Source organism: Stegodyphus dumicola, chromosome 12 (assembly GCF_044657685.1).
Source record: "Stegodyphus dumicola isolate Sdum_Otavi_A_Nest chromosome 12, ASM4465768v1".
In the NCBI taxonomy this organism is placed as follows: domain Eukaryota; kingdom Metazoa; phylum Arthropoda; class Arachnida; order Araneae; family Eresidae; genus Stegodyphus; species Stegodyphus dumicola.
In genome coordinates this window covers 15,385,276-15,408,308 of record NC_140779.1, presented here as the reverse complement: position 1 = coordinate 15,408,308, position 23,033 = coordinate 15,385,276, and the positions used below count along the sequence as shown (strand labels likewise).

Here is a 23,033-nt window from a genome sequence, read left to right as displayed (position 1 = left end):
ATGTGTTCCTATTTCTAATATAAATGGTGGGATACTCGAGTTTCTAAGAAAGAAGTGAAACATAAGCATTTTGAAATTGTTTCACTTTTTCTAATGAAGAGATCCTAAATAACTTTTTGCTTGTGGGGATGGGACGGCTCTATTCAGTTTCTATAGTAAATTTTTAATTCCAAGATCTGGCAATTTTTCGACGACTTTTTTTTAAACGTTGTAACGTTGATATGTTTCTTTAAAATAATGGTAATATATTGAAATTATATTTTAAAAATATCATTAAAATATAACATTTTTATTTTTTGCTGTCATATTATAAAGTTCTATTTTGGCCACTTATTATACAATATTTTGAATCTGAAAAATAAAAAAGGTATAATGCACAATTTACGAAACAGTTCTTAGCAAAAGCAAAATAGCTATGTAATTAAATAAAAATATCTTCTTTTTAATTTTTTCATGATAAGAATTTTCTCATGTAATTGTCTCAGAATATTCAGAATTCTCAGAATATGCATCAGTGTTCTCTATAAAATTAATTTTACACGTCAGCCATGTTGTTTGCTAAAATTAAGCGAAATAATATGCATTATTTTCACTTTATTTTAAAATTAAGCGAACCATGTAATGCAGTATGGGAAATTTCTCCATTTGCCCTACTTTAGAGAGCTAGGAACATTCTACCAAGTTCTACCTCCAATTGTGAGAGGCAGTTAATGCTTGTTCGTCGTGTGAATGAGACTCGTTGGAAGAATCAGTTTTTGCTACCGGTCAAATCGGTCCTTGTGAGTGGGGCTTTACTGTGTACATGGTTGGATAAAATAATTCCTCCTCTTACTCTGCTGTTTGAGAGCCAAAAGTGAAAATGTGATTTGCTAGCTAGCAGTGTTTAAAGCTAAAACAATATGCTGGAGGATTGAATCAAAAAGCGTCTTATTAAGCAAGCTAGCAGATTGAAAAGATGTAAATCAGGTTTAGAATTTACTTATTAAAATAAAAATTTTATCTAGAGAAAGCAAGAAGCATTTTATTTACTTATACATTATTAATTTTTTTTTAAATAGCTGTCAAATACAATTTTGTTTACATGTAGAATCAGAGATTAAACTTTTTTCAAGTCCATACAGATGATTTATATACCCAATTTATTGTTCCATTCCTGAATGAAATAATAATTTTAATGTGTCTATGCGTTCTGAGTTTTTTTATCATGTATGACAATTTTAGTTGATCTTTTCATTATCTAATTCAAAAACAGAGTAATTCTTGGAGTTTAATCTCTCTCTGAAATTTCTGAATTGAAAAACTTTTAGTGTTCTAGGAATTGTCTAAAAAATTTATTTATTTTAAAAAAGCAGACGAATTTTGATGGCTTTTAATTAAGAAAAAATTCAAATAATTAATATTTTTAAAAGGGAATTAAAAGAAATGTAGCGTGATTTACTAGCTGGCAATGTTTAAAAACAAAACAACATGCAGAAGGATTCAATATTATTGCAGATAAAAATGTTTTTTTTTGGGGGGGGGTTAGTAGTTGAAACAAAGATTGATTTAAGACACTCTTGCTTTTACATAATTATCATATTAGGTGTTTCTGTGCTGTGTGAGTGAAAAAAAATTATGGGAGATAATAGCTAATTCTGATTACTGGAAGTCTGGATTTGGACTTTATAGCGTTTTAATGTACAGCAGTTTTAATATGGCAATAATTAAGTAGTTAATAAACTTCTTTCAAAATCATAGATTTAAATGAGGAGTGAAAAATACAAATCATTGACCAAGGTTCACATCATGTATTCATTTCTTTAAATTTAAAAAAAAAGTATTAAAGTGTATTTATTTTATTCTTATTTGTAATTTCTATCATTTTAACAAAATGCACTAATTTTAAAATTATCAGAAAGACATTTTTGGAATTTTTTTTATAGAATCGGAACTTTACCTGTACGTACTTTTAATGTGATATAACAAACAACTCCATTTCAAATTTTGCCATTGAATCAAGAATTTTAATTTTCTGCTAATAAAATTCTTTGCTGACACTGGAAGAATATATACATATATATTACATTTAACATTAGTACTACCTTGTGTGTCCTAAGTTGTTCCCGAGTCCGAAATTTTGTTTATTATGTCTCGTCTGAAGTTTATCTTATCATTTATTACATCTTTTCTGCTACATGAAATGGTTTATATATTTTTCAGGTGGATGCTAAGGCACCATTAGACAAAGTGTGTCTTTTAGGTTGTGGAATACCCACTGGATATGGAGCTGCCCTAAATACTGCCAATGTAGAACCTAATTCTAATGTGGCAATATGGGGCCTTGGTACTGTAGGACTGGCTGTTGCAATGGGATGCCGAGAGCGTGGATCTTCTCGAATAATAGGAGTTGATATCAATCCAGATAAATATGAAATAGGTATGAACAGAATACATCATGACTTAAATATTTATAAGGATAATATTTTGTGCAGAAGAAATGAAAATCATCATAATTTATTAAACTTTGGCTTTATTATGCTTTTATATAAAATATTCAGGCTGTTTTTATTCAGATGGTGGTTTAGTCATTTTATGCAATGATTATTGATGTCTAGAAAAAAAGTGGTAATGTTTTTATATAAATAATAAATGCTGCTAATTTAGTCCTGTAAAATTGTAGATATGAGTCCTATCAAATTCTTGGAACTTTTACCAGCTTGAAAGCATTTAATGAAGCTTTGCTAATTGACACTTCACTTTAGCATACACTGACTATCGAGTATCCCAAGGTAAACCAAACCCAAAGCAGGTGAAATCTTTCATGTTTGGTTCATTTTATCTTGGGTCATTCAATATTAATGAATGGTTCCTAAATCTCCAGACCACTGAAATAAGAGAATAGCACACCACATTTAGTGGAGAGTTCCTGATAATGGACAAAATTCTCAATAATCCTGTGTCTGTTTACAAAAATTGGACTGTACTGTTTTCTATTCAGAATGCTTGTAGCTTGTTTTGTTTTGAATTTTTAAATGGAATGGATATTGGACTGTACTGTTTTCTATTCAGAATGCTTGTAGCTTGTTTTGTTTTGAATTTTTAAATGGAATGGATACTTTTATAACCACACAGGCAAAAATAATAAGAATTGAGTAAATATCTCTTCTAATTTTTCATACTGGACTGTAACATATTTTATATTTTGTCATTTCCAAAATAAACTTGTAGGTACGTATTTAATGAGAGCATGGTTCTAATTAGAATTCATTTGTATCTGATTAGAATGATAGCCAAGCTGCCTCTAACCACAATATTTTAATGTGATATTGAAAGAAAAACTAATGAATCATTATAAATTAGAAGAGATTTAATAATTATATGTTGTATGAAAATTCTGAGATTGCTTCATTATGTTATTCATTTGACATACATGCATAGTTTAATTTCAGAATAAATTTGTTTATATTTAATGTATTATAAACTAGGTTTGAATTTTGGCAAAAGTAACTGCCGTCTGAAAATACCAAAAATATTGGTAAAATTGAAAATTCAATAAAAGTAATTTCAACTGAATACAACATTTTTCAGAGTTTTTTTGAATGTTTCATACTGTATTTAGTCGAATGTAAGACCCTCTTTTTTAATTCAGAAGTCAAAAACAACCTCTTTATTCTTGCCAGCCTATATACATAAGTAAAGTCGATAATGTTTTTGATCCAAAAATTCGATAAAACTTTCCACCATTAATAGTGCGTTTTCAGTGAATAAGGGCCTCCACAACACATTCTTGCAATGAGGTAAGTATATGTGTATGCATGTGATGAGTTTTTGTCTGTGATAACTCTTATAGCAACCTTCCAAAAATTTCTGTTTTCCGTATTTAACCTTTCTGCTTTCGTATAAAGAGTTGATTAGATTTTGTATAAAATTGAACAGTCAGAATTGGTACTTGAAGCACATAGTAGTTTTTAATGACTGGTAGTAGTACTTTACTTGAAGCCCAATAATAGTTTTGTAGCAGTCAACATAAAATATCGTCTCATGTATAAACCATAATATACTGTTATGGTTTATATAAATGGTTTAAGTTTCATTGATACCTAAAATATCACGGAGATATATTTTCAGATCAAAATAAATTTAGATTTGTTTATACTGTATAAACATGGAAAATAATTAAATTGATTTTCATTTCAATGTGTAAATTATGCTGGCTCTACTCTTATATACGCCCTAAGATCACCATGGTTTTTGGCATGATTGCGTGTTGTATGGCAACCCTTTTGACGTTGAAAACTCTTTTGCTGGAGTGGTTTAATTGCTCATTGGTTCGTGTCTTGTGTGCTTTGAAAGGGCCTATGTTGCAATGATAGACATGGTGGCAAGATTTCAGTCGCACATTGTAGATTTTGTGGAAAATAAATTTAGTATTAAAAGGTACGATGTTGGAGTTGTTAATGAGTCTTTTGTTCACAGGTGTGTTTATGAGGATTGAAGTGTATTTTTGGAATTTCTGTGGGACTTTTAAAACATAGTCCGCAAATGTGGAGCTGCTATGAGGATGAAGAAGGGCGTTTTTGATAGTTCTTGTTTGGATTTGCAGTCAAATGCTTGCTGGTAAAGTATGTAGCAGTCAGCAGAGTTTAAGATTTGGATCGTGGTTTTCGTGTAGTAAGTTAACTTTGGAGGAAGTTTTTATAGCAAAATCATGGCACTTTTGTTCACAGACGTTGTGTGACTGGTGAAATTTTATTAAAGAATATATTATGGTAAATGCATTTTATTTTACTGTTTTTGTTTTGTAGAATGTTATGTTTATTGGTTTTTACTATGAATTTCTGTTGTTATTGTTATTTTTTGAATTGTTTGTAATTTTAGTTATTTTAGCTTGTTTTGTTGACTTGTGTGCAATGTCTAGATTGTGCAATTCATAGATGTTTTATTAAGTTTAAACAGGATGCTGTGTACATGGTATTCTTTGAAATTTATTGTTGTTATGTTGATTTATTAAAGCGAGGTGTGCGTAGTTTGTAGATTCGTTCGTTGCCTAGATTGGGCAATTCGTAGATGTTTTCTTAAGTTAAAACATATTGCTGTGTACATGGATTCTTGTCAAATATTTTTGGCTAGAAACTTTACGTTTTTGCTATCTAAATTTTTTTGTGTTTGTTTTGGATTTTTAGCTTAAATTGTGTGTTCAAAACATGGTTTTTGCATGTGCGAAAACCGCTTTTTGGAGACATTTTAGGCTTAAAGTTCGAAATGTAGACAAAAAATTTAGATAGTAATATGGCAGCGTGGAGTTTCTTGACAAAAATGTTTGGCGAGAAATTTGGCGACCTGAGGGCGCATATAAGAATAGTTCCATTATAAATATATTATAAACAATTTTCTTAAATTAAAAACAAATTAAATTGTATGTTATTCAACCACCCAATATAATATATAATAAAATATTTAAAATGGAAAAGATAAATAAATGACAAATCCAAAAATAAATGAATTATGTTAGTATAAATTTAGGAAAACCAAATTGTACACATAGCCAGTTACCAATAAGATAAAACATAGAATTTTTTATCACAGACCTTTCTATTTTTTTGAAGCAATTTTATTTACAAACTATCAATCTGAAATAATACTTTACTTAAAACTTGTTGCTATTTAAAACAGGGACTTGGTGAGAGGACATGTACTGATGCTGACCACATCAGATTTTTTTTTTTGGCTATGTTCCTGCCCCCCCCCCCAAATTTGGTATGGTCTGATAATTAGGTATTTTAATAAATAAAATTCCAGAAGAAGAAGGAATGTAATTATAATATTATATAGAATAACTACATTGTTTAAATATGAAACAAACCACACAAGTAATTACAATATATGTAAACTGCATAACAACTAAAATAATGTGTTTGATTTCTCTTATACTGCTATTATATGGAATATTATAAAGTGTTTTTTTCAATTTTTTTAATACAATAATTTTAGTAATGTAATCATTCAGAGATTTTATAAAATGTAATCTGTCTGCTTCAGATTATAATCTTAACACCACGAAGAGTTTCAAAAAGTTAAGAAGTAATATCTAAATCTTATGATTAAAAAAAGTTTCAATCTGATTTTTGTATGCAAAAATTTTATTTTAATACCTTAAACAATTTAAAATTAGCCAGTTATTATATGGCTACTAGTTTAAGAAATCTCCCTTTTCCTGAGGTAATTTATAAATAACCTTTAACTTTTCTTGCTGTTAGTTTGTGAGCTAGGCATTTACATGTTTAGAACCTGCAAGATGTATTAAGAAATTCAGAAGCACTACAAATGATATAATTCAGCTTGACAAAAAAGTTAATGAATTATTAGGGAACATTTAACTCTGATTGAAGATTTAGTTATAAGTATAGTAGCATAGGATAAATATAGGCCAAAACAAAATTACTTCAAGATAAAATAGAGAAGTTGTACTGATGAGATATCGATAATGTGCCAGAAGTCTCTCACTTGTTTAAATTCTGAAAAATGAAGATATAAAACATAAAATCTTGTATTTAAAATGAGCTGTTCAAAATAGCAAAGCCAGTGGTGGAAAAAAGATTACTATGGTGTTGTTTCATTTTAAATTAGCATAATATGAAAACTTGTGTGCTAATTTAGTGAAGAAGACAATTATAACATTAGTAAGCTTCTCCGTCCCATATTAATATCTCCAGAAAGGGGATGCAGCTCGTTCATAATTGTGGAAAAATGGAAAATGAAAAATTCACAATTCTGAGACACTCCTACAGTAAGAAAATTATTAAATAATAATAATAATCTAAGAAATAAATATTTTCTGATGCTGTAATCATGTTTATTGCAATCTTTGTTTTTAGCAAAAAAATTTGGCTGTACTGAATTTGTGAACCCTAAAGATCATCCCAAGCCTATTCAAGATGTGCTAATAGAAATGACTGATGGTGGATTAGATTATACATTTGAATGTATTGGAAATGTTTCTACTATGGTAAGTTTATATATAGGTTATACTGTTACGTAAATAACATGTTTTTGGTATAATCTGCTTTTTTAATATTTTACATAAGAGGAATTTTCATTCAAATTAAATGCAGTATTAGAAACCAGTGATCTTCTGCATAAAAAATATGTGTGTATTTATATCTGAAAAGAAATAAGGAAACAATATGTGTTGAGTTGAATGATCAGTAAAAGTTTAAACTAATTTTTCGAGTCGCTGCGCCTTTTTTCAGTTAACATTTTTCTGTGGTGCCCTACTTTAAGTAAAAGTATGACTAATCATAAGAGATAAAAATAAATAAAACTCTTGTATCTTCATTATTTAACATTTTTTCTTACTTTATTAACATTAAATTATTAATTAATGTGATGAATGAGCCTGCAAATTATTATATATTTTCTCTATTCATAGAATTAAACTAGACGTGACCACCCTCATTTCCTTTTTCCATGTTGATTTTTGGTCTACTTGCTTTTTATTAAAACGACTACCGAAAACTCAACTTCCCAAAAGTATGGAATTAAAGTCCACTGAGCCTTACAACATAGGATTCAGCTTTTGTTGAAATCCAAGATTCTGTCACTTCCATGCTGCCAAATTTTGTTTTCAAACTGCTGTTGCAAGATAACTCGAATAAGATTTTCTACTTCTGCAGAAAAAGTTTGCATTTTGAAAGTATTTATCAAACCAGGTAATTAGCTGTGATAAATGCTGACATAATGCCAGCCATAAAAGTATGCATCAAACCAATATGTTGTTTTACTAGGCAGCCCGCACCACATAGTGAAAACAGGGTGTCTTCTGAAAGGGTTCACTTCTAATAATAACCAATTGTTTACACATTTTATAGAACAAAAGGCTATTTGAAAAAAAAATAAATAAATAAAAATAAACTTATATTTTCATGAAATATAAAATACAATTTCAGTATTGCTATACACTGTGTCCAGTCCAGCCTTTATTTTCAAATTGTTGGTCACAGACATATTATTTACAGTTATGAAAATAATTAAGTATTCATGTTTTGGAATTTTTTTAAATTCAAAGCATTAATTTTGTAAGAACTACAAAATCTAACTTTTTACATACTCTGGCAGTCTATATACTTATGTTTAAGGAAGTTTTATACTCAGTGTAAAAAAATAAAATACATTAAGTATGACTACTGTATGACAAAAATTGCAATATATTTGACATTAAATTTGGAGATCATATTCAGGGATAGTACACAAATCAAAAGCAAAATGTATTTGTATATAACTAAAATAAAATACCATCTAAGAGAAAAGTTTTGTGTTGTTAAGAGGTTAGGTGACCAGTGTTACGTAGAAAAAAAATAAAATTTTTCTTTTAGACTTACTCTTTCAAACTGACTGCTTGGTGCCGCAACAAAAACAAAAAAAAAAAAAAAAAAAAACAAAAAAAACAAAAAAAAAAAAAAAAAAAAAAACTACTAAACTTTGTACATACATAATCAAAACTTTTAAACTCTAAAAGACATCAAAGAAAGATATCCTCCCAGGTGTTTTGGTAGAATCACGATTAATTGACAAAGATAAAATTCGAAAATGCACTTCCACAACAAAATCTTTAACACGCTATCTCTCCCTAAATTAAAAATTTATATCTCCAACCTGAAAACACATAAATTTTAGTACTAAATCTAGAGATAGCCGTAAACCTTTAACATTTCAAATACCACACAGAACTCTTCAAAACACCGGGGAAAGATACAATCTCCCAATTAAGAAGTCTACTCTTCAAAATCAAAATAAATTCAGTAAACCGATCGTATAGTCACCGACACTTAAAACTTATTTTTTTCTACTACCGCAATATGAGTACCCAGGTTCGGTTGAAAAAACATGTTTCCGCAAGGATCACATGGGTGACCTACAGTAGACCACAATTAATACACAAAGGAAACATACAGTATTAAAGATAATAAACACATTTATTGAAAATTCCCACACATTATAATTTAAGATAGCTGGCCAGACTACCCCTACAAAATCTTTTAAAGTTACTCATAGTTTTTTTTTTTTCATATCAATCTCATATTTAACATTAATCCATTAATACAAAAATCATAGTGAAACACGTCACAGTTCTTAATCATTTTAAACAGGAACTCAAGAAGATTAAACTCATTTAAAAAAACTAATTTAGAATAAAACATATTGAACATAGCACTTAAACATTAAAACAAAGATTCACTTCCTCCAATTAATTCAATTAACTTCTGACTATTAAACATTAAATAAAAAAACACCTTCTCAGCTAAAAATATAGTAAAAATATTCAATTTTTATCTACTTAACATGACAGCTCTTGCTTTAGTATCAAACATTTCCAAATTTAAAAAGATTAATTATCAAAATAAAGCACCAATGAAAATATAAAGTCACTCACGAAATCCGAGGACACAGGAAGCTGCCCGGATCGAGTCACCAATCGCCGAAACAATAACTGCCAAATCTTCATCCATTTCAGGAACCGGACTTTTTCACAGTTCAAGCAGTAGCCTCCGTCCAGCAGCATTTTAACTCAATCAACTTCCCGATTTCAAAGACCCTCTGAAGATAACGGAAGGAGATTGACAGCCGGAGATGACGACTTCCCTCTTTTTTTTTTTCTTATTTTCCGAAAGCAAACTGGAACTACAGCGCGAGCAAAAAAAACTGCAGTTTCTTTCCACCCCTTGAAAACGTCAGAGACATGATTCAAACACTGGACCTAGCTCCAGATCCTTTGCCAATTATGCCGAAATTTAACCGCAAGGAGCCCGCGACGAGCTGGAACCAGTCACTGCTGTCAGTGCCACGGAGATCAGCAATATTAACCGTAACCGCGGTCGCCCCCCCCAAGGGGTCGCCGGGTAACGCTCCTCTCAAAGACTATCAAACTGGACCAAAACTCACAAAATCTCTCTTTCTTCTCCCTTGCAACGGCTTAAGAAACCTCGGTTGTCACTTACCAAGAAACGCCTCAAAATTACTATTGGCTCAAACAACACTAAAATTAAAAATTTAGCCAATCTTAAGGAAACTTGGACTTCTTCTCGCCAACTAGAAGAAAGGTAATAAATCGCCACTGAAATTCTCAGAAATTCAGAACTTTCTACAAGTTGACAGACCCTTTCTTTCCCACGCAACAGAAGAATGTCTCCAACCTATAACTCTGTCAAAAAAATTGCCGCCCCTTAGAACTATTCGCCTCTGAACGAGAAAAACACGTGTTTTCAACCCCCGCGAAAAAAGGGGAAAATGCAGCTGGACAGTGACCTCTAACCTCCAAAGAAGCCTACGCGTGAGAAACGGAAATACACCCGCGCCCTTTTAACTGTAACACATATTCTGTCAACTTAATGGAGCTTTGCCGTAAAGTTTAACAATATTAAATATTATACATTAATTTTAAAATAAGCACAATACAAATTCACAGTAAAATAATACGCAAAAATTATACACAACAAAAATACATAAGAATTTTCCATAACACCAGCAAGTCTATCCAGATTATCATGAAAAGTCTTGATCAGTTTGTCCCCTCCTCCAAAGTAAAGATCATATTCACATAATCTTACGTAACTCATGTTTCTGAAAAATAGGCAGACTTCAATATTGACACATAGCCAACTAGTAGCACTTTTTGATACTTTTTACATTAATTAAAAATAAAAAAATTTTAATTTAATTATTTTTTGCATGATTATTAGATTATGATTTTAAAGTAATGAACCTGCATAGGAATACTAATTGCATATGCATATATATATATGCATATGCAATTAGTATTCAAATGCATATATATATATGCATTTGAATACTTATCAATTACATGTTCGAAAATTCTCTCGTCATACCAAACGTAACAGAATTTTTAATAAAAGGCACTAGTAAATCACAAAAAAAGTATCATTGAATGTGATTTAAAAGGGGGACCAATTTTAAATCATTCTGATTTGTTTATTTACCGACCCCTCCCCCAATGCAAACTGAAAATTATGTCAGAAATCAAAATTTTGAAACTAAGTTATTAAATTAAGTGCATCTCCAATTTTTCTCATACACAAGTCAAACCTTTTGTGCCTTATATTTTATAATGAGTATAACATTTTCTTAAATGTAAATATGGGGACCTACTGACACACAATAGTGAACTGAAATAAGTTTCTTACTGTCAACCATTCTAAGTAAAAGTAATGTTTTCATTATGTTTTAAGTTGAAGAGAAGAATGCATACTCTGCTCGTAACTCAAAATACAAATTCATAAAATAGCAAGTTTACATATGAACAGAGTAATGGATGTGAATCATAGCATGCATTGGCTGGTTAGAGTGTATCAGGGTAATGAAGATAGAAAATAGCTCATTGTATGCCAAAATCAGATGTTCATAGCGGCCAAATATTGATTTGTCTAATCATGTAGTGTTATTTAAATGTCACTAAGATTTATCAAAAGTTTAACTGTGCGACTTGCATAATTCTGAAAAGAATTTTTTTCAAATGTTATTCACTACAATTACAGCTGTTTGTTGTCCAAATATCTAAAATTTAGAATTTATATATTTGAACAGCAGGTACTTTATAATTGCTTTGCCGTTGCCAAGCCCAGTTGCTGGGTTAGAGGAACACTTTTCTGAGTTTGGATTTTTACCATAGCATCTAAGTCGCCAAATTACAATGTTATCAAACATATTTAGAGTGCCATTCGACACAATATGAAAGCAGCAGTTCTGCATCTTTGAATGCAACAATGTATATGAATGGTTTATGTCGTAAAATATGGGGTACGATATGCGGCGGTAAATATATGTATACGGTATTGAGGGCTTACTGCATTGATAATTTGAAATTTTTCTTAATCTGTAAGTAATATATAATATAACAACTAAATTTCTGCATATCTTTGTATTCAGCACTTTTTATGCATCCGTTTAAAATATATGTCATAATATGTAATTTTTTAAAATTATTATCTCATGAAAATTAAATGCAGTTATGTATATATATATATATAGATTGGTTTGTTCCCCTTGATAACTAAATTAATCTGTGATCAATGACATTAACTACTTTTTCGGTACTTAGAATTTTTACTTTTGAATTTGGTATTTGTTTTTCAGAATTTTTCTTTACAGATTTTAAACTGTTTTTACTGCATTAGAGGACTAGATTATTACTGATTTCAAAAACTATAATAATTCATGGCTTTGATTGAATTTCTATATTCGAGTTCCTTGGAGATAATATATGAAAAATTTTGTCTAATAATCTCCTCTCTCTCTCTCTCTCTCTATATATATATATTTGGATATTGATACTATCTTAATGCTTCTCAGAGAGCAGCATTAGAATCTTGCCACAAAGGTTGGGGTCAGAGTGTAATAATTGGAGTAGCTGGAGCTGGCCAAGAAATTTCCACAAGACCTTTTCAATTAGTTACTGGTCGTGTATGGAAAGGATCAGCTTTTGGAGGTAAATAAAGTAAATTATACAACTACTGTTCTAATTTTAACAGCTATTTGGTATTTGAACTCTGTTTAACTTAATGCTGAATATAATGTTAGACTGACAAAATTCTTCCTGTCTAAAAACAGTTGCTGTGTTTGAATCACTCCATTCCCTCACAAATGCTTTTTGATTCTTTCTTCCATGTTGTAAAGTTTTCTGAGCTTTATTGTAACCATGTTTATATTGTAAAAAGACGAATATAAAAAATAAAAGGAAAAATATTCATATATGTTCTTCATTACCAGTTGTTTAATCAGCTGGTTTGTAAAATGTTCAAGGAAATTTTAAACTATTAACATTGATGTCATAGTAAATTTACTGCATGAAAAAAGGTAAAATTCAGGACACAAAGCATGAAAATTTGGAAATATTTCACGGGAATTTTGCAATCTCAAATTAGCATGACAACTCTGAGAAAATTTTAAGGCTGAGGAATTAAGTTAAGGCTCTGAAAATAGTGTAATGTGTATAAAATAGCAGTAGGAATAGTGTGTATCTTAAATTGACACTTAATTTGTATGAACCTATCAATTCTGGCAACAATATCCATGTTGCTATGTTAGATCAAGATTTCCATGAAGTGAATGGGGTTTTGATAAATCATTATAAGATTTGATTATCATCATACATTTGATTATTATTATACAATTAATATCAGACTGGATTTATTTATTGAATGATGAGTCTCATCTTAAAAGAAACTTTACACCTTCCGTGTTCTTCTTCACAAGATATTGGGGGTATCATCATTTTCATCTAGAAATGAACATGGAGAAATGGAAACAATACTTTAATTTGATTCAGTATTTTAAAACTGTATGTGATGAGTTTTGGTATGTACTCAAAGAATATTATCATTACTATGTGTTCTGATAGTTTATTTTGCTTAAAACTTCGATATATTGAGGGCTCGAAATATCATATTATTCAAACGACCAATGTGCATTGTATTTTACATTGGTAAGAGAGCCTAAATCAACTGATACAAAGTTGCAAGATTTTCAGCTTGAACCATGTTCAGTCTATCAGTATGTATCTTTTGTTTCCTCTGGGACACAGCTCTACACGAAGCTGCAACACTAACTGGATCAAACAGACAAAGCATAACTAACTTTCAGTAATTTCGACACATACCAATCTTGCAAATGTCAGCTGTTCATATGTCTTCTGATCAACATCTCTCTCTCTGTTAGGAACAGCTATGGTGGCAACAGTCAAGCTTCTGTTACAAATCATGCTGGTTAAGATTTTACTCCTCATTAAAATCTGTGCCGCTTGACATAAAATTTACATAAATCTCTGGATTGAGCGAGTACATTACGAAACGAGGCTTAAAAGAAAGAATCAAAGTAAAACTAATCGTTGATAAAAACTTAAATGTCACTTATCTTTAAAATATGTGGAACTATTATAAGTGTGAAATATAAACAATATAAATGTAAATTTTTCAGGAATTTTGTAATTTAATCCTAAATTACCTGATAAATTTTACAAAGTTGATTTTATTCTCAAATTTATTGTATAGTTATAATAATTGTTTATAATGTATCATACTTACAGATTTATTTTATTCTTAGAATCAAAAGTGAAGTTGGATATAGATAATTGCTTTAGTTTACTCTATTCTTTTTGCTGTAAAGTCCATAATTTTCTTCATTAATGGTCCTGAAAAGTACTTAATTTCAGTGCGCAAAAATGTGTACAAACTCTATCATATTTTTGTTAATACCATGAATGTTGAGGGGGATATTTTAATATAAATAGCATCATAGTTAAGGATAAAAACAAAGACTCATGAAAGAGAATATTGAAACTACAATCATGTTAGTTTTTAATTTTTTTTCCTTTTCTCCCCCCTCCCAGAATATTGCATATTAGTGCAGTAAGTTTAAGAAGTAATCACTGAAAATTCTCCCCACCCCCAAAGAAGTCATGCAAAATTTTCATTGACTTTATTTTTGTAAAATTTCCATTTTCTTTTTTTTTATTAAATATATTAGTATTGCTCCATAAAAACTGCACTCTTTAATGAATCATCATAATGCTGATTTTCTGCATACTTTTATTAAATCTTAATAGAAAAATTATATATTTTGCATGAATAATCAAAAAATCAAAAGCAAAACAAAATATTGATTATGAATATATTGATATGATTTTTCTTACACAATTTTCAAAGTGAATCTTTTTTTTTTTTTTTTAGTTCTGCATCTTAGTCCCCCCCAACAGAAAAATCATTTATCATTTATTGAAACAAGCTGAATTAATTTTCTACATGAAACCTACTATTTAATTATTTATTTATAATAAATCATATATTTTTTCTGTAGAAATTGTATTTTTAAGCAAAGTAAATGAAAAAAACTATATTTTTGATTTACTCTTCTAATTTTAGCATCCTTTTAGTTCTATAAGTTTGTCTCTGGAATTTCTTCTGAGTAGCATCTCTTAAATCCTGTTTTCATTCTTCCTATGTGCATCTATCATCTATGTGTTAATCTATCATCAGTCATGAGATTTATAAACTGCAGTGAGTCTAGAAGGAAGCCCAAGATGCTTTTGTAAATATAAAAAATTAAACTATTTTAATAGGAAATAAACTACTAGATTGACTAGATTGACTTACTGTAGTTTTTAGCTTATTCATATTTAAGTTCTTTGTTTCAAAGAGGTCACTGTTTTTATTTTTGTACTGTTTTCTAAAATCAATATACAGTTATACACTGTTATTACATTATAGATGGAACCAATGAAAAATGCAGTCACATTATAGATGGTACCAATGAAAAGTCAGATTCACATAAGTTGGGGATCTAACTTTGTTTGCCCTTGGTAATATTTTAGTTAAATAAGACCCCTTGAACCTAAGGTTGAAAAAACATTTGTTTTATAAAAAGCATATATAATAAAAAAATGTAATTTTCATACATTTGAATGCAAAATAATATTAAACTAAATGCATATTGCTGCATAAAAAAAAGTTATTCCTATGCGGATGGCTTCATAACATTTAACAAACTCTTTTGACGATTCAGTTCATAATTATAAATAGTGGGATAAAAAGAAAAATAAAGAATATTAACTATGTTCTTTACTTTTCCTGTGCCAAAAAAAAAAAAATAAAACAGTAACCGCTGTATGGGGAAAAAAAAAAAAAAAAAAAAAAAAAACCTAGAACATTATTATCTGTAAACACAACTGTGTAAGACCTATCTCTATTATCCCACATAAACTAAATTAGATCCTACAATGTACATGGTGAATTCTCGCACAGGCGTGAATAAATTACCAGCACAGAAGAAGGGTGAAAAATAACCCTTTATTTAGTCAAACTAATTTAAGAGAAGGGCAAGGACTTCGTGCGTTACAAACACCATCCACTTGCGGTAGGAACTAAAATGTAGAATATAATATAAGTCAAACCTGAAATAAATAGTGCAAGAGTACACTTAAGTTTACACCTAAGAGGTGGACTCAAAGAAAATATAACCGACTTGATACTAATCTGATAAGACCAAGAGGCTTACTAGCGTGACCGCGAAATAACAACGAAACGTGCGCTTGGCTAGCGAAATATTCTCTGAATAACTGAGGTAATCAAACGTTTAAATAGCATTTCACTTAACTTTAAATTTGCATCCTGGCGAGAGAATGTGAGGGGAAGTTGAGAAGTTTAGAACAGGAAATCAAACTTAAAATAAATTTGTTATGCAAAATAAAGAAAACCCTACAACTGTATCACATTGAGAGAGAAGTGTAGAGTTGTAGAGCATTTAGCATAAATCGTTATGCTTTCATGCATATTATTGCTAGTTCTAATATGTAGCAGAGTAATGTTGCGTGTTTATAATGGATTGAATGCATGTGGAACTAATGATAGCATGATAAAATGTATTTTCACAAAAGAAATACTTACAGTTCTGGAACTTTGCACAAAAGTTTTCATATAGCTCTTCTCAGTATACTACTAAGAACATTAAACACAGCATAAATGCAAAGCACATCAGAAGAGTGAAGCTCGCACTGAGCTCTCTGAATGGAAAGAGAGAAGTTACCACCAAGGATGGGAAAGTCCCTGTGTCATCAGTTGATCCTATTGTCAGTTGTCTTTCATAACTTCATTTTTTCAAGGTTCATTTTTTCAGAAATAAATGCTATGATTCACACTGATTTGCAACCTAGAAACCAAGAATGTTAGAATTTTTTTTTCAGTCTATGGAATTTATACAAAATTTTTCATAGTATAACTGTTTAATAACTGTAGTAATTTATTATTACATAATTGCTAATTATTGCTAATTATTAAGCAATTTGTTTTCTTCCTTGTATAATAATGTGCATACATTTAAGCTCTAGGTAAAAAAAAAAAGGTAATAATAATTATAGTATTAGAATTCATTGTAATGATAATATAATAAGGGAAATTATACAATAAAATATAATATAAAATTTGTTATACAATAATAGTTTTTTGTGATAGATAGTCATAAAGTTATATATATGTAGAAATTTAAGTTTTGAAAACTCTCAGGTTTTTATTAGTATATAATTAAACAAATAAGTAAATGCACAACATAATTACATAATCATTTAATTGCAAATGAGGATTAGCATATGAGCTGAGATAACTTAAAAGTAATTATCTGCCTCCTTAAGTCTGTGCTCCCTAAACGCTTTGAAAGTAAACGGAGAAAAAATAAGAATAGAAAAAAATCCCTATTACATGATTCATATCTATCCACCATAGTGTATAAATTGCTCTAAAATGGCATATGCATGTTTTGCTCATGATCACAGCTGTGGTGGTCAAGCTGTGTGTATTTAATTTAAGAACATCTATTTTCAAAATTTTCATTTATCGTAGACTAATTTTCAGATTAAGCAAATCCAAATAAAATAATATAAATCTTACCAAAACTGAAACCACAAATTCTTGTTTCATTCAGTTTTTGAGTGAAAAACGTTTGAGTAGCTTCAGTAAAATTTTTAATAGCTTCTCGTACGAGCTGCTTATGAGCTCTTTATCTCATGAAACCTTTGTGCAACTGTAGCCTTAAAACTTATCTTCCAGTAGCAGCCTACAGCTCATTTGAGAGCCTCAAAGCTGTATCAATCTTGTGTCACCACACTGAAAACGCCAAATAACAATCCTCACGCATCATTGTAGATTGCCGTCTATCTTATCTATTAGATCTTCTGCATGTGGATCCAGTAGCATTAAGCTTTGTAGTCACCTGCACTTGTGATTGGCATATATCCAATATGTTGACAATAACTGCATTTTACTTGACACCTTATAAAATTTATCCAACTCTTGTCGGAAACATGGGAAATGTCGTAAATGAGTACAAACATACAAATTGCCAAAAATCCCTCATACACTTCACCATAACAGCACCACTGACTTAGGATAAATATTAGATTTATATATAACATTATTTTAACATGGGTATTTTGACGCAAAATCGGACATTTTCTGAAATAACATACCAATTTTTTCCCATATTTCGATTCTGCGATTCAAATTATGCCTAGATATTAAATTTTGTAATTCTTAGTTGGAAATTTATGGAAAAATTTTTTAATTTATCGTGGTAAATTTTTTTTAGTTTGTGCCAAGAATAATTTACTTGGCGAACTTCTTAATTAATAGCAACCTATCATCCTTTGTGCACGAGCGGTGAATAAAGTCATCACTCATACTTTCAAATCATTTTAACAATGTGTGTACACCATATTTTCGTTATTATCACTTCTAATAAATGCGGCAAATTTCAAAACATGTCAAAATGTAAATTTACGTATATCTTAGGAAATTTTGAATAAAAAACTAGTTTTTTGCAGGTATACTTAGAAATACATCTGCTTTAAGGTAATGGCAAAAATTTCGTAGGTCATAATTAAAAAATTTTTTTGAAAAATTTATAAAAATTATTTTAAAATACAAATTTTGAAAATAAATCGTAAAAAATGGGTGAATTTTATAGGGATTGAACCTAAATTTCAAAATATGAAAAGAAGATTCAAGTAGGTTTAATAAAAAAGAAATACTAATAAATGTATATCAAATTCAATCAACATTGAAGAGCTAAAATTTTGAGAGCTAATTTTTCAAAAACTACTCGGGCGATTTTTACAAAACATGGCAGTTGGCGTAATTTAAGTCATAGAATCAAAATATGCAAAAAAAATTGGCACATCATTTCAGAAAAAGTGCAATTTTGTGTCAAAATACCTGCAGTAGAACAATGCTATATATAAATATAATACATGTGCTAAGACATGCTTTCGAGACATGAAAAACGCAAGTTAAATTTTATCAATCGGCCCAGTAGATATAGAGATATAGAACTGTCCCCCTTTTTTTCGCAGTGTACTTGTATGCTACATATTTGACTCTGATTATTGGCCCCACCAGCGGCCGAGCGGTAAAGTCGCTGAACACTGGTAGTTCGGTCTGAGGTTCGAATCCCGCGAACGGGCTGGCTGCATGGGTGTTTTCGTGGTTTTCCCCGTGTGTAACGTGTATACAAGCCAGTTTCCCTTAGAAAGTCCTCCACGAAAGGCATCCCTCCCCTTAGGCAGATAGCCCTAGTGTGCTTTGCCATAATTAAATACACCACTGATTATTGGCATGTTTTGTATCTTTTGTATAAATGGACATAATTTGAAAATTCTCTTAATATTGTATGCAAGTATATATACATATATGCATACATATACATGGTTATCAGGAAAAAAATCATCCAATTTAATATTTTCCATAATTATTAACATAAGTAATATTTCATCAGAAAGGAAAACTGTTAAATTTTTAGTTTATAACATTGTCTTTTTGCAATAGTTGTTGCCACTGTTGTCATTTAGCTGTTTTTTGAAAGAAGTGAAAATACAGGAGAAGGCTTTTTGTGTGCTGTGCTTTGCAAGTTGGTAGTCAGGGATCACTTTTCAGCATGAATTTAGGAGAAAGTATCATACACTGCTCACTCACGCCATTGGACTGGTTGCAGTGCAGCCAATGATGATGGTAGCTGTGTAGTTGGCAATCGGTGCAGTGCAGCTGACTATACAGCTCCCTCATAGATCACCTGACATAATCCCATGTGACCTTTTCCTTTGCGAATTTGTCAAAGATCTTGTGTCCATATTACCACCTTTGCCTACAAGTTTGCCCAAACTTAAACAATGCATTTGTGGTGCTTTACAAACAGCTAATAGGGAAACATTACAGTATGTTTGGCAATAAATAGCATATCGCATCGATATTTTACGGGTGGTAAAGGAAGTCATATTGAATATTTAAGAAAAAATATTTTTTTTTTCTTTACAGTGACATATTATTTATAATTTTCTGTTTGTAATTATGGAAATATCTTTCCTGATAATCCTGTATATCCATGCTTATTTCTTTTATGTCTTTTTTTTTTTTTTTTTTTTTTTTTTTTTTGCAAGATTAATGTTGCATTGATCAAATTTGTGAAAGGAAATTGAAAAGCATTACTGTGTAATGATATTTGTTTTAAGGCTGTATTTATATTCATTACTTACATATGTGTAAAATAAGTAATCTATGTAGATGGAGGTAAAACTGCTTAGTTGTTTCATAACCTATAGAATTTTAACCTAACTTTTCATTGCGGGAATAAAAAAACATTTAATAAAACTTACTTTTTTATTATGTTTGAAGTTAGTTAATGCATTCATATAATAAGTAATGAATTCTGCCACTCCCCCCCCCTTCAAAAATTTGTGTGATGTTATATGAATATTGTATAGTTCTTTTTCTAAGTTTTAAAGGTCTCATTATGAATATTAATCTGAATAGAAATTTATGTAATTTTCTCTTGCTTTAGGCTGGAAGAGCAGAGAAAGTGTTCCTAAGTTGGTTGATCAATATATGAATGGAAAATTAATGGTTGATGAATTCGTTACCCATAACTTCAGTCTTGATGCTATTAATGAAGCTTTTCATTTAATGCACGCTGGAAAATCGTAAGTATTTTCAGTGATTTTCATTGCATGAACCTTAATAAGTATTTATATCCTTAATAATTATCCCTAATACTAGCTTATCACATTGTTATAAATCATTCTTATTATAACTTTTTGTATTTAAAAATTATATAAATACAGTATAAATGTAACTTATTGGCATAGTAATACATTTTCCTTTTGTTTTGATTTGATATTTCTGCATCATTTTTTAACTAATAATTCTGTAATTTCAGGTTGAGAAGTGTCGTTACCTTCTAATGGTGCTATATTTTGATCCTCATTTTGCCAAAAGAAAAATAGGAAGAAATTTTGCTGTTGTTAACATTATCTTTTTTAATGTTGATTGATAAAATAAAAATTATATTTTTGCAGTGGTATTATTTGTCTGTTTTTTTGACATGAGACATCCTACCTGTAATAAAGGATTGCAAAGTGATCATATCTACATAATTTAATATTCATTGAACTTAAATGAAGTCAAATAGAATTTTGGATCTGCTACATAATAGAGCAATCTCTTAAGATTTGTAACCAGTATACACAGTATTAAAAAAAAAATATGTGCTTAAACATCTTTGGAGCAGTTATTGAAGACCCACTATTTTAGTTTAAGAAATAAATCAAATAAAGTAGGCTTGCAGATTATGTGTGATTGTAATTAGCCCCTTGTGTTACAAGAGAGTTACAGTTAATAAGTTGTTCTGTTATCCTGCTAAAGATACTTTTTTGTAGAGAAGGTTTGTAACATGCTTGACTGGCCTTGAAGGAAAACAGATTTATGTGACTTAAATGCATTCACTCGAGATAAAAATATTGATTTTATAGGTTGTATAAAACTAAACTTATATGAAATGGGAAATTTTGAAGTTGTATGTTAAGATCTTATCAGTGTAACAAAGTGAAGCATAATGTTAATAATGTTTTGAAAAAAGTATCATGAACATGTTAACAATTAGTACATTTTTAAGAGATGTTTATAATTCTGTATATTAGTGTGATACATTTCCATGTGCTTCGTATTTAATAATTATGTGCATTTTTAAACCAGTAATGCTTATTAAGATATATATTTTTAATCAATCTTACATCTGATATCAATGTCATTTTTAATGGATGCTAAATTTTATCATTGGCGGCTGAGCAGAAAAGGCATTAAACACTGGTAGTTCAACCCAGCATTCAAATCCCAGCAAATAGGCTGGCTGTGTATGAACTATTGGGGTTTTCCCATGTGTAATATAGACTTTAGCCATTTCTGGGAGAAAGTCCATATACAGATAACAGATGGAGATGAATGTAATATGGAGGTTCTTCTCCATATACAGATAACCGTCGAGTTGTTTTCCCTTAATCATTTAACCTAACCTCCATTAATGAAAGATTTTTAATGTCTTTGATCAATTTGACTGTTTTGTTATCTTTTGTTACACCTGAGTCTTACTTCAAAAACAATATCTATTTGAAAAGCAAGTATTAGGAATATATTTTAGCAATTATTATTGAATGCTTGATGTGAAGTGACTTGATGATTTTGCTGTAAATAATAATAACTGCTACTTTTGTTCTGCAAAATGTGTTTTATAATACACTACGACCCACTTATCTAGCAAGTTCATTGTTACTCATCTGTACACTGTTCATCAAAATGAAGGGGAAAAAATTGCTCAATAGTTAAGGTTTTTGATGTCCAGTAGCATAATTATTTATGTTAATTATCTGTGATTGAGTTTGGAATCGGACTTCTGCACTTATATTAGTGATAAAGTATGCATATTAAATGTATATTGGAGTTTGAATGTGTAGTGTGTTTAAAGTTAGTGTAGTTTCTGAGGGAATCAGGATTCATCAACCTCAAAGGCGTCTTTTGAGTGAATGGCAAAAGTGGTGGATAATTGGTAGATTTCATAAGGGGGGGGGCAAACATAAATGGAAATTTCCCAAGATCAGCATATTTCTAAACATTTCATGTAAAAAATTTGAAATTAATTTTTAAGCAATGAATCGGCAAACACCCTTATCAAGAGCAACAGCTGTATTTGAATACCATTTCTTGCATTATCAGCTTGAAGAAAGTGTTAAGCAATTACAAGAGAGTTGTTTTAGACATCAGGCTGCCACAGAATTTTGAACGAACTGTTCTATTGCTCCACAAAGGCTTCATTTAGTTGCACTTATCCTTACTTAGTAATACTCCTCGATGATAATACTTGTCTGCATTGAACATCTCTGCTGTTTGAAGTACATTGAAAATAAAAATATTCTAATAGATTGGTCAGCTTAATCACTGTAATTGAACTTGAAAGAGTGTGTATGGAATACTATTTGCTGCTGAGCTGCAGCGTGCCGAATACCTCGAAAAGTGTAGTTTCAGAGTGGCATGCAATTCCTCAAGACTTCATCAATAGTTTAGTGAATTCTGTAGAATCAAGGTGTAAAGTTTGCATTTCTGTCTGAAGTGGCATCATATTAGAGAAAGATTTGTTGCTTGCACAACAAAGAAAAACACTTTTTTTTTTTTTTTTAA

General features: G+C 30.0%; 1 protein-coding gene across 2 annotated transcripts in view; it reads left to right on the top strand.

Moving 5' to 3' along the window:
* Fdh (alcohol dehydrogenase class-3 Fdh) overlaps positions 1–20,886 on the top strand; it is a 43,822-nt gene extending 22,936 nt beyond the window's left edge. The window contains exons 6-10 of one of the 2 annotated variants that reach the window (XR_015044363.1): positions 2,200–2,416; positions 6,855–6,985; positions 12,343–12,478; positions 14,910–15,075; positions 20,368–20,506. Coding sequence is in view for 1 of the 2 variants with exons in the window: in XM_035376428.2 (XP_035232319.1) it covers positions 2,200–2,416; positions 6,855–6,985; positions 12,343–12,478; positions 20,368–20,506; positions 20,743–20,767 (648 nt within the window). In the remaining variant the exon portion in view is untranslated. Of the gene's footprint in view, positions 1–2,199; positions 2,417–6,854; positions 6,986–12,342; positions 12,479–14,909; positions 15,076–20,367; positions 20,507–20,742 lie in introns of those variants that run through there. The other variant, XM_035376428.2, reaches the window with a different exon arrangement.
* Positions 20,887–23,033: the final 2,147 nt, after the last annotated feature.